Genomic DNA, 11,334 nt, shown 5'->3' on the forward strand with positions numbered 1-11,334 from the left:
AACATGCCTGGATGCTGTTAGGATTTTATTAATTATGTTTTGTCATTGATCTGTACCTCTCTTCTTTATACTTCTTCCCACCCCTACATGAACACTGTTCACTAACTTTTCAAATAATTTTTTTAAATGAAAGTTTAATAAAGCTAGATGCATTTAACTTGGAGAAGAAAAGACAGAGTGCTGATATAACAAGTTTTGATATCTGAAGGACTGTCATGTGGACTGCGCTTAATTTTTCTTGCTCCAGAGGATAGGATCTGAACCAGATTCCTCACACAGGAAAGGAGAACTTCCTAATGTTGATGGCTATTCCATTGTGGAATATTCTGCCTTAGAACCTTTCTGAAAGGTTTTCAACTTCAGGCTACATGATATTCTCTCAGGAATGTCTTAGCTACACATTCATGAAATGAAAGCAGGCAGAACTAGCTGATCCTTGGGGTCTAAACACAGTGGGCTTTCCACATTCATTGGGGTTAGAGGCACAGGACTCCTGTGGAAATGGAAAACATGGAAACAGCTTTTTTTTAACCTGAGAGAACATCTCTTTAGGAATCACTAGGTCCTCCAGCACAACTCTATGGTAAGCATGTATCCTCCAGAGGTTGACCACTGAATTGTACTGGAAGACCTATAAATGCTTAGAGAAGTGTGAAGTCGAAGGCTTTCATCGCCGGCATCCATAGTTTTTTGTGGGTTTTTCGGGATCCGTGGCCATGTTCTAGAAGAGTTTATTCCTAATGTTTCACCAGCATCTGTGGCTGGCATCTTAGAGAAAAGATGTCAACCACAGATACTGGCGAAACGTCAGGAATAAACTCTTCTAGAACATGGCCACAGAGCCCGAAAAACCCACAAAAAGCTTAGAGAAGTGTTTTCTTTTGGAATCTCTACATTCTTCTGTACAACTTTACAGCGCTTTATAAATAAAGGTTAATAATAATAATAACTCTATGGCCAACTTTCAGCAGAGTCACACTGGAGGACCTAGAGATTCCTAGAGATAACTTATTAATCAAATCCACTAATAATCATATCCAAAAAAGTCAAAGCCACAAATGTGGAGGACTGGCTGTAAATGTATGATGCTGTGAATTCTGATGTGTTCAAAGCTCTGATATAAAAGAACATTTTCCTCACAGTTGGCTTTTTAATTGTTTTTCTGCTGCATGGACTCTCCGGTGCTTCACAAGATTTGAATTCCGAATAAAACATTTCCCACACACGAGGCATTTGTACGGTCTCTCTCCTGTGTGCAGTCTCTGGTGACTCACAAGATATGAACTGTGAACAAAACTTTTCCCACACTTCTGGCATTTGTATGGTTTTTCTCCTGTATGGACTCGCCAGTGGAAGCGAAGGTGTGAATTTTGCGTGTAACATTTCCCACATACATGGCATTGGTACGGTTTCTCTCCTGTGTGGATTCTCTGGTGTTTCACAAGTTCTGATTTGCAAACAAAACGTTTTCCACATTCCTGGCATCCGTATGGTCTTTCTCCTGTGTGACTTCTCTGATGGATTACAAGTTCAGACCTGCGACTGCAACCTTTCCCACACTCCTGGCATTTGTATGGTCGCTCTCCTGTGTGGACTCTCTGGTGGATTTCAAGTTCTGACCTGCGAGTACAACCCTTCCCACACTCCTGGCACTTGTATGGTTTCTCTCCTGTGTGGAGTCTTTGGTGGAAGAGAAGGTGTGAATTTTCAATATAACACTTCCCACACTCCTGGCATTTGAATGGCCTCTCTCCTGTGTGGACTTTCAAGTGGGTCAAAAAGTGTGAATTCCGTGAAAAACATTTGCCACACTCCTGACAACTGTATGATGTCTCTGCTCTATGGACTCTCTCATGGTTCACAAGTCCTGACTTGGAAATAAAACATTTTTCACACTCTTCGCATTTGAATGGTTTCTCCCCTGTGTGGACTCTCTGGTGCCTCACAAGGTCTGACTTGCAGGCAAAACATTTTTCACACTCCTGGCATTTGTAGGGTTTATTTCCCGAGTGGATTCTCAGGTGCTTCACCACTGAACTGGAAGCAAAATATTTCCCACACTCTTCACATTTGTATGGCTTCTCTCCTGTGTGGACTCTCAGGTGCCTCACAAGATCTGACCTGGAGATAAAACATTTATCACATTCCTGGCATTTGAAGGGTTTCTCCCCCCTGTGGGCCATGAGGTGCCTTACTAGTCCTGACTTGCAAACAAAGCATTTCCCACACTCGGTACAGTTGTATGATTTCTCACCTGTGCGGATTCTTTGGTATTTCACAAGTGATGAACTGCTGGCAAAATACTTTGCACAGTCCTTGCATTTGTGTTCTCTCTTTCCTGTGTAGATCACCTGGTGGCTCAGGTAACGCAATTTGTAGCCAAAATCCTTCACAGAGAGTTCATATCCAAAATGTTTGTTTCCAGGCTGGACCACCGTGTGACACACAAGTGCCATCTTTTGGATAAAGCATCTCCCACATCTGGTGCATGTCCAGACCATCTCACCAGTATAACCTTTTTCTTCTGGGCGGGCTTGCTCGTAACTTGGGAACTCCACGTTTTTCCAAAGAGAATTGTCATGCTTGCCATGCATATTTCCTTCCCTCCAGTTACCTGGTGGGAAGAAGAACAAGAAGAGGAAAAACTGATTCCCATGTGAGCAAAAGAAGAAGAAGAAGAAGAAGAAGAAGAAGAAAGGAACCAAATAATAGAAGAGCAGGAAAGTAAAGAGAGCATTGAAGAGTGCAAATGAACAATTTCTGGATCAGAACTGTTATTATATTACAATGTTATGTACCTTTCCTCCCTGATATTCCTATAAGCCTTTTTGACCATGACCTTACCATGGAAATAGGGCATACAAATCAACTTACATACATAATGAGATATCTTGGGGTTGGGACCCAAGTCTAAACATAAAATTCATTTATGTTTCATATCCACCTTATAACACATAGCCTGAAGATAATTTGATACAGTATTTTTAATAAATTTGTGCATGGAACAAAGTTTGTGTACATTAAACAATCAGAAAATAAAGGTGTTGCTATCTCAGTGCCTAAAATTGAGTTGTCTTGATAACATCTTCAGCAACTGTTTGAAAAGGTAAAGACTCTTCAGATTCCTTGTGTCTGGCAATGGTAGGGATGGCAACACTGAATGAGTGCTGAGGAGGCGGCAAAATCCTTTCTATACCAACAGGTTTTTAAAACAATTTTTTAAAGAATGGGGTAAGGGTGCAGTATTGTTTTAAATTGAACTATTTTCAGTTACTTTTTATCATTTTAGTTTTTTAAGCTGCCTTGAGTCCCTATTTTGAGAGAAAGGCAGGATAGTACTACAGGGAGCCCCTGGTATCCACTGGGGATTGGTTTCATCTGTGGATACTAAAATCTGTGGATAGCCAAGTTTTATTAAATACAGTGGCACAGTAAGATGGTGTCCCTTGTATAAAATGGCAAAATCAAGGTTTGTATTTTGGAATTTATCTATTTTAAAGATATTTTCAAACCGTGGCTGCTTGAATCTGTGGATATGATGAGCTGACTGTACTACTACTACTACTACTAATAATAATAATACATTTTATTTATAGACCGCTATTCCGAATGATCATAGCGGTGTACAGTAAAAAATTGCAATACAATACAATGTGACAGTTAAAGGAGGGAGAAGTCTCATCCTTCAGGCAGTCCCTGATGTTGCTGGGTCTGCCTGATCGCTCCCTCTGAGACGGAGATAACAGTTAAAAGAGGGAGGAGCCTCTTCCTTCAGGCAGTCCCTGATGTTGCTGGGTCTGCCTGATCGCTCCCTCTGAGGCCAATAATAATACAAAGGGAGAGAGAGATATTTTGCTTTAGCTAAACCAGAAATATATCTCCCCCTTTGTATTATTATTATTAATAGTAGTAGTAGCATCCTGCCTTTTTCTTTCCTGTCCTTGTTGTCTGTCCTCAAGTAATTAGGTATATCCATTGTTATGCTATTAACATAAAAATCTCCTTCCCAATCAGACTGAGTATCTCCAGAATCCCACAAAGCAAGATTAAAGAGCTTTCAGCTCTCCAAGTAGAGATGAACTACCACTCTGATCATGCCTCAACACTAACCAAGCTGAAGGGTGTACATGTCACACTGGCAAGAATTGATAGGCAGTGTCAAAACTTCTAGAAGGAGATAAATTCCAACCCCTGCCTTAAGAACTCTCCCAATGGTTGGAATAAGCGGCTGTTCTTGTTCTCAAGATTCTTGCATTTTTAAATAGATACCAGTGAGAGAAAGAAAGAACCATACCAAGAGAAGCCATAACCCCACACGTCTCCTCCATAATGTCCCTGTGCAGGGCTCTCTGGTCAGGATCCAGCAGGGCCCACTCCTCCTCAGAGAAAGACACAGCCACCTCCTCAAAGGTCACTGGAGCCTGGAAGTAAAAGCAGAAATAAGGATTTCCTGCTTATACCCATCATTAAGACAACTGACAAACAAGATACAAAAGGTGACTGGGTCACATATTGCAGCATTAAAATCACAGGTGGTAAACTGCAGGTCACAGCCTTTCTAACAAGAGATCAAATTATTTGCCGCTTCTGCTCCTGGAATTGCTACATGGCAATTCCAGGAGTAGAAGGAACATCACTTTGAATAACACTTGTAGGGGAACAACACTGGGAGACATCTATGGCCACCATACTCTGAATGCTGGACCAGATGGACCATAGGTCTGACTCAATGTATCCTTTCTGAAAAAGGAGAAATTTCTCCTTGTTCAGGTAGGAGTTTCAAACTCAGATTTTTAATAACTAGCTGCTCAGGCCTTGATGGATGAGTTTGCTTTGTCGACACCCCCATCCTTTGCCTCTTAGGGGGAAAACAGACAGAGGAAATGTTCCTGTTGATTCCTCTGTTTAGAAAAGTTCTCATTTTCTTAAAAAACAACTAGATGATATTTCCTTTTTCACAGAACATGCAGGCACTAATCCTAGTACAAACAGAAATATTTTATTTTCACCTAAAGGCTGGGTACTTTTTATTACAGGATACATTTTAGAAAAACATATACTTTTTCTTTGTTTTTTGATGTGTGGTACTCGAGTTTTAATTACAGGTCGCACTGTCGCACTGCTGGCTAGGAGGAGGAGCACTGTCATACTAGAACAGTAAGATTTTTGCAATGCTGAACCTTTAAAAAAGAAAGCATCCCCATCCAAGTCACCAAAGAAGAGATCTACAATTGGCCCAATGTCTATAGCCTTACAAAATTTGAAAGTTTCCTGGCCAGACTGCTTAGACAAATTCCTTTGTCCTCCTTCACCTCTCTGCTGGCTAGAGAAGCCTGTGTGAATTGAAAATGCTTTTCTATGAAGTCCCAAACTGTAACAAATGAGGTTTTCTCTTCTGAGAGGTCTTGCTTTTTTGCAGTAATTTAGATATTTAGTTATGTGGGCTCCCTTCCAACTCCAGGAGTAAACCTTTAAATCACAATGTCTTTCCATGCCAAATATTTACGAAACTCCCAGTTTTTATTATTTTTTAATGAAAAAGGAATGACAACAATATGCTCAGCACTCTCTACCAAGGACTGAGTTATGGATAGTGGACCCTAAACTCATCCCTTCCTGTCTGATCCCAGTGATCCTTCTCCTTACTTGATATGGTTCCTCTCCATCAGAAGAAAGAAGAGGCAACTGAGTCATTGTTGACAGCGCTGTTCCAACTCCTGTGAAAGAGAGCAAGACAGTGAGAAGCAAATTACCTGTGCTTGTCACAAAGATTAAGATTACATTTCCCCCATACCCTTAGCAGAGAGAAATTGCTTGAACACAATAGATGTGTGTGTGTGTGTGTGTGTTGTGTGCCTTCAAAACATTTCTTACTTATGGTGACCCTAAGGTGAACCTATCATGGGGTTTTCTTGGGAAGATTTATTCAGAGGAGTTGGCCATTGCCAACTCCTGAGGCTGAGAGCATGTGACTTGCCCAAGTGGGTTTACATGGTCAAGTGGGAAATCAACCCCTGGTCTCCAGAATTGTAGTCCAACGTTCAAACCACAATGCCATGCTGGCTCGCCCAACAGAAGCTAGATCCGGGTATACTACATAAACAGGAAGGTGATAATGGGTGTCTAACTGGATCTTGGGAATGCCACATTTCAATCCCCACGGAGCTATGAAGCCAACTGGATTGCCTTTGGTCAGTTACACTCCCTTGATCTGGACTACATCAAAGAGTTATGGATTTCTGTACTCATAGCATAAAGCCAGAGCATACTGAAGACAAGGGATATAAATACTATTATGAAAAATGCACACCCTCCTGCATATCTTCCTTACCTTGCAAAACGGTGTTTCTTTGCTGGGAACTTTGCATGGCAGCTGATGAAGCCTTCTCTGAAGCAGGAAAATCAGATTGACTTTCCACAGAGAACCCTTTCACCTAAAACAATTGTGAGGGTTAACACAGAGTGTGGAAAAAGATAAGAAAATTCTGTACATCTGTACAGGGTGAATTTGACAGTGTAGTGTTTGAGCCAGCTATCTCTTCACTCACAACCTCCTCTAGATAAGGAGGGTTTCATACTTTAGAGTGGGAAGGAAAGACTTGTAAGGGTGTGGGAAAGCACGTACCACATCTGATCCCATCACAGTCAAACACACTCCTATTGAAGTCACCATACCAGCAAATCTGGTTCTGCATTAGTGGAAGCCCCAACATCTGTGGTTTCCTTTAAAAACAATACAAAAAGGATGCATCTTGTTTTAAAGCAGATGCATGCTTCCAAAGGGGCTTAGAGACAGTGATTCCTCTTCATAACAAGGATCGTCTTACTCTCTAAGTTGATAACAAGGACACAAAATGTCAATAGAAGTGTAACAAACATCCCAGTGCCTATGGATGTGTCATCAGTAGGGATGGAAGGGGTGGAAAGAGAGAGCAGAGGGCCCATGCCCTGCTCATCTCTGCCTTACAAAGGAAAGGTTCTCACCTGGTGCTCTTCCTGCTTTTTCTCCTCTTTCTGACTCAGCATGTAACCTTCTGCTAGTGCCACTGCCTGGGAACAGGTTTCCACCCCACATTCCCTCACCCAGTTTGCCATCTCTGGGGGCAGGATGCTCAAGAACTGCTCCAGGACCACCAGGTCCAGCATCTGATTTTTGGTCTGTTTCTCTGGCTTCAGCCACTGACGACAGAGATCATGGAGTCGGCTGCAAACCTCTCGGGGTCCCTCAACCTCCCCATAGGAGAACTGCCTGAAGCGCTGATACTGTATGTCTGAGCTGGCAAGGTCTTCACCCAGCACCATTCTTTCCCAGTATTCTCCATTGCTCCCAGCACTCATGACATCGAGGCCTCTTCCTGCTTCAGGACCAGCTGTGTCTGGTTCATCCATCTTTGAATTGATGTCCAATGAGGTTGGCAACAGGGTCAATTTTTCTCCTTCTTTCTCAGGCTCAAGGTCAGGCGCTGCTCCCAAATTCTGTAATGTCATGATATTGAGTTAACAATTATTATACTATATGGACAAAAAGAAATGTGGAACACTCCAGCAAGCAACCATATTTCTTCCCTGAAAGAAGGTACACGAATGACCAAACTTACACTAGATGGTCAGGAAAGTTCTTTCATCCGAGACCCACAAAATAAGGTCTTGGTAGACGAGGGGAATGCTGTGGATGTAATGTTTTTTTTTTATTTCAGTAGTAGTAGTCTTTAGTTAGTCTCAAAGGTATTACAAAATCTCTGTACATATTAATTTCAGTAAGGCATTTGACAAGATCCCCATGATATCCTTAAAAAAAGACTAGTAAAAATGTGGATTAGACAAGGAGACAGTTAGGTGGATTTGTAAATGGCTGATGGACTGAACCCAAAGGATGTTCACAAATGGTTTTTCTTCTTCATGCTGGAGAGAAATAGCTAGTGGGGTGCCATAGAACTGGGCCCAGTGCTGATCAACATCTTTATCAATGACTTGAAGGAATACAATGCATGCTTACGAAATTTGCAGATGACATCAAATTAGGAGGGGTAGCTAATACCCCAGAGGACAGAATCAGAATTCAGAATGACCTGAACAGATCAGAGAGCTGGACCAGGACAAACTAACTGAATTTCAACAGGGAGAAATGTAGGCTACTACGCTTGGGCAGTAAAAATGAAATGCACAGATATAAGATAGGTGACACCTGGCTTGACAGCAGCACATGAAAAAGGGATCAAGGAATCTTAGTGGCCCACAAGCTAAATATGAGTCAGAAATGTGATAGAATCATAGAATCCCCACTGGACACTTCTCTCCAGGATGAAAAGGAGTGTTGAGCACCCTTTGGGTTTGGTCAGTCAACCAATTACAAATCCACGTAACAGTTCCTTGTCAGCCCACCTTTTACAAGCTTACTGAAATCAAGATTATATATCCACAGCATTCCCCCCTTCATCTACAAGCTGGTAATTTATCAAAGAAAGAGATTAGATTTGTCTGGCTTGACTTCTTTCTCTGAAACCCATGTTGACTTTTTGTGATTATGGCATTGCCTTCTAGATGTTCACAGACTCTCTGTTTAATGATCTGCTCCAGAATGATGCAGCAACTGAGGCAGCCAACATGATTCTAGGCTGCATCAATAGAGATATAGTGTCGAAGAGAAGTACTGTACAGGAACAGTGTATTCTGCTTTGGTCAGGTCTCACCTGGAATATAGTCCTGGACACCACTATTCAAGAGGAACATGACAAGCTGGAGTGTGTCCAGAGAGTGACCAAAATGGTGAAAGGTCTCAAAACCATTTCCTACAAAGAGAAACTTAGACATTTGGGTATATTCAGCCTGGAGAAGAGAAGGTTAAGAGGAGCCATGATAACCTTGTTTAAATAATTGATGGGGTTCACACTGGAGAGGGAGCAAGCTTGTTTTCTGCTGCTCCAGAGACCAGGACCAGGAACAATGGATGCAAGCTCCAGGAAAAGAGATTCCAGCTCAACATTAGAAGGAACCTCCTGACAGTAAGGGCTGTCTGACAGTGGAACCGGAGTGTAGTGGAGTCTCCCTCCTTAGAGGTTTTTAAATAGAGGCTGGATGGCCATCTGTCAAAAGGGGTGCTCTGCCTGTGAGTTCCTGCATGGCAGAAGGGGGTTGGAAGAGGTCTTGGGGTCTCTTCCAACTCTTTTATTTGCCTCACCAAGAAGAAGACCAAGCATGCAGCTACACTGCAAGAAACCATGCTGCTCTGGCACCACTTTAAAGTGCTGCATCTCCATCTTATGGGACTTTACAAGGTCTCTAGCCTTCCCTGCCAAAGAGGGATGGGTGCTTCCCCAAACTACAAATCCCAGGGCTCTGTAGGATGGGTCCATGGAAGTTAAAGCGGTGACAAACTGGATAATTTCTACAGTGTAGATGCACCCTAAGGTCACAATGGGGTGGAAGCACAGCCTCCAGTTCCCCCTCGGGTCCTCTCCCAGCCACAGACCCACGCCTTCTCCCCAGGCGTCCCCCACCGAATCCTCCCCTCTTCCTCCTCCTCCTCCACCTTGCCTTCCTTTCCCAGCTCCGGTTCTCCGCCTCGCTTCCCCTCCTTCACCCTTTACATCATCCCCGCCTCCTATTCATCTTTCCAGCACACACAAAAGGGTCGGTGATTCCGAGGGGACCCTTTTGAATGGGACACTGCTGGCTCCTTCCTGTCACGTGGCTGAAGCCTTGCCAGGCTCTTGGTGAGACCCGCCCAATCGATCGCCGAGAACAATGGATTGGGGAGGCCACCTTCCCTGTCTGTTAGAGAGAGAGAGACAGAGAGACAGAGTATTTTGGATATATAATACAATAATATATAAATATACATTATATATATATATATATATATATATATATATATATATATATAAACAATGCAATACAATAATATATACACTCTCTCTCCCTCTCTCTATATACATATATATATAATAAATTATATGTGTGTGTGTGTGCCTTCCAGTCATTTCCGTCTTGTAGCAACCCAAAGTTAAATCTCTCATAGGGTTTTGGTTTGCCCTTGCCTTCTCTTGAGGCTGAGAGAGTGTGACTTCTTGCCCTAGGGCACTCAGTGGGTTTCATAGCCATGCTGGCAATCTAACCCTGATCTCTGTAGTCATAGTCCAAGGCTCAAAGCACTGCGCCATTATCTCCATAGAGAGGAATTATTTGTTATATTTGTTGTTTCCTAACCATAAGTGTTAATAATGTACTGTATATACTGTGTGTCATTTTTCTTTTTCTCTCTCTCTGTGTTAATGTAGTTGTTTCAGTTTAATTTGTAGTATAGATTTTTTTTATCCCGCCTTTCTCCCAAAGTGGGAACCAAGGCGGCTAACATATATAAAACACTACAATTAAAACTGCACAATTAAAATCATAAAAATATAAAATTACAAATACAAAAAATAAAATATACAATGTTAAAATAATCTAAAGCAACCTCCGCATTCCCCAATAAAGCCAGCCCTGATGAGATTGTGAGAATGAGAAATGGGATATTCATACTTTGAAATACGTGAGCCATCTTGGCTCCCTTTCCGGGAGAAAGGCACTGAATGAATGAATGAATGAATCTAACCACACCACTGCAAGACTGGAATTAATTTTTCCTTAGCCAGGTATACATCATCTGCTCCATTTCCCCCAAGTTGAGCACTTCTCAAGCACTTCAGTCTTCTTTTTATGTTTTTATAATGTTCATTATGGTTTCAGTGAATGATTTAGTGGTCATCCACATACATTAAAAGAAACAGCCGTTTGAAAGCCTACCTGTCGGCTGAAATGGGAGGAAAATTTACTGAAGCCACACTTTGGGGCTTAACACCGGAGCAAAAAACATCCCAGTTTGTTCCAGTTCAAGCTGGAAAGAGTGAATCACTGCCCTGGTGTGAGGATTGTCTGCCAGTTTGGAGAAAGAAAGGGGAACTCCCCAAAGAATTTTTACCATTACTATTTTAGGTATTATTATCCAAAAAATTTTTTGTCACCCACCGCAAATCAGTCACAGTTTCACGAGTGGTCAGCTCATGCGTTTGCAGCTGCGAATGCTCCATTTTGGCAGGTACAGTACACCCTTGCAGAGTAGGGAGGCAGTGTTGAACTGTTGTGGGAGCTGGTGGTGTGTTTAGTGTGTTCTTCTTACAAATTGGGAGACCCCAGACATAAGCTAGGTTTTCTCTTCCATCTGCTCAGGTTCTTAGTCTCTTATCTTAGTAGGTGTGGATGGATTAATTGTGGATTGGCATTTTGTTGCACAACCTTCCCCCATTTTCTCCATAGAAGCCTCCCCTCTCTTATTGCCATGCAAGGATCTGGTGC

General features: G+C 42.2%; 1 protein-coding gene across 4 annotated transcripts; it reads right to left on the bottom strand.

Annotated features, from left to right (window-relative positions):
• Positions 1–804: 804 nt before the first annotated feature.
• LOC121921856 (zinc finger protein 883-like) lies at positions 805–9,651 on the bottom strand. 4 transcript variants are annotated; one of them, XM_042450489.1, is made up of 6 exons: positions 9,535–9,651; positions 6,985–7,476; positions 6,332–6,434; positions 5,647–5,717; positions 4,295–4,421; positions 805–2,614 (listed from the first exon to the last, which is right to left on the bottom strand). In XM_042450489.1, the coding sequence occupies exons 2-6, from the start codon at positions 7,387–7,389 to the stop codon at positions 1,137–1,139; spliced, it is 2,184 nt and encodes a 727-aa protein (XP_042306423.1). In that variant the 5' UTR covers positions 7,390–7,476; positions 9,535–9,651; the 3' UTR covers positions 805–1,136. The 4 variants fall into 4 exon arrangements, with proteins under 4 accessions (XP_042306423.1, XP_042306424.1, XP_042306422.1 ...); XM_042450490.1 differs by having other exon boundaries at positions 9,530–9,645; XM_042450488.1 differs by lacking the exon at positions 9,535–9,651 and having other exon boundaries at positions 6,985–7,733.
• Between the last annotated feature and the right edge of the window lie 1,683 nt (positions 9,652–11,334).

This window comes from Sceloporus undulatus, chromosome 2 (assembly GCF_019175285.1).
Source record: "Sceloporus undulatus isolate JIND9_A2432 ecotype Alabama chromosome 2, SceUnd_v1.1, whole genome shotgun sequence".
In the NCBI taxonomy this organism is placed as follows: Eukaryota; Metazoa; Chordata; class Lepidosauria; order Squamata; family Phrynosomatidae; genus Sceloporus; species Sceloporus undulatus.

Excerpts from the sequence above, each read along its gene's own strand:
- LOC121921856 (XM_042450488.1), bottom strand. The coding sequence starts at position 7,488 with ATGACATTACAGAATTTGGGAGCAGCGCCTGACCTTGAGCCTGAGAAA. Across the intron at positions 6,435-6,984 it reads AAAAGCAGGAAGAGCACCAG|GTGAAAGGGTTCTCTGTGGA; the intron begins GTGAGAACCTTT and ends CAATTGTTTTAG. Across the intron at positions 5,718-6,331 it reads AAGAAACACCGTTTTGCAAG|GAGTTGGAACAGCGCTGTCA; the intron begins GTAAGGAAGATA and ends TCTCTTTCACAG.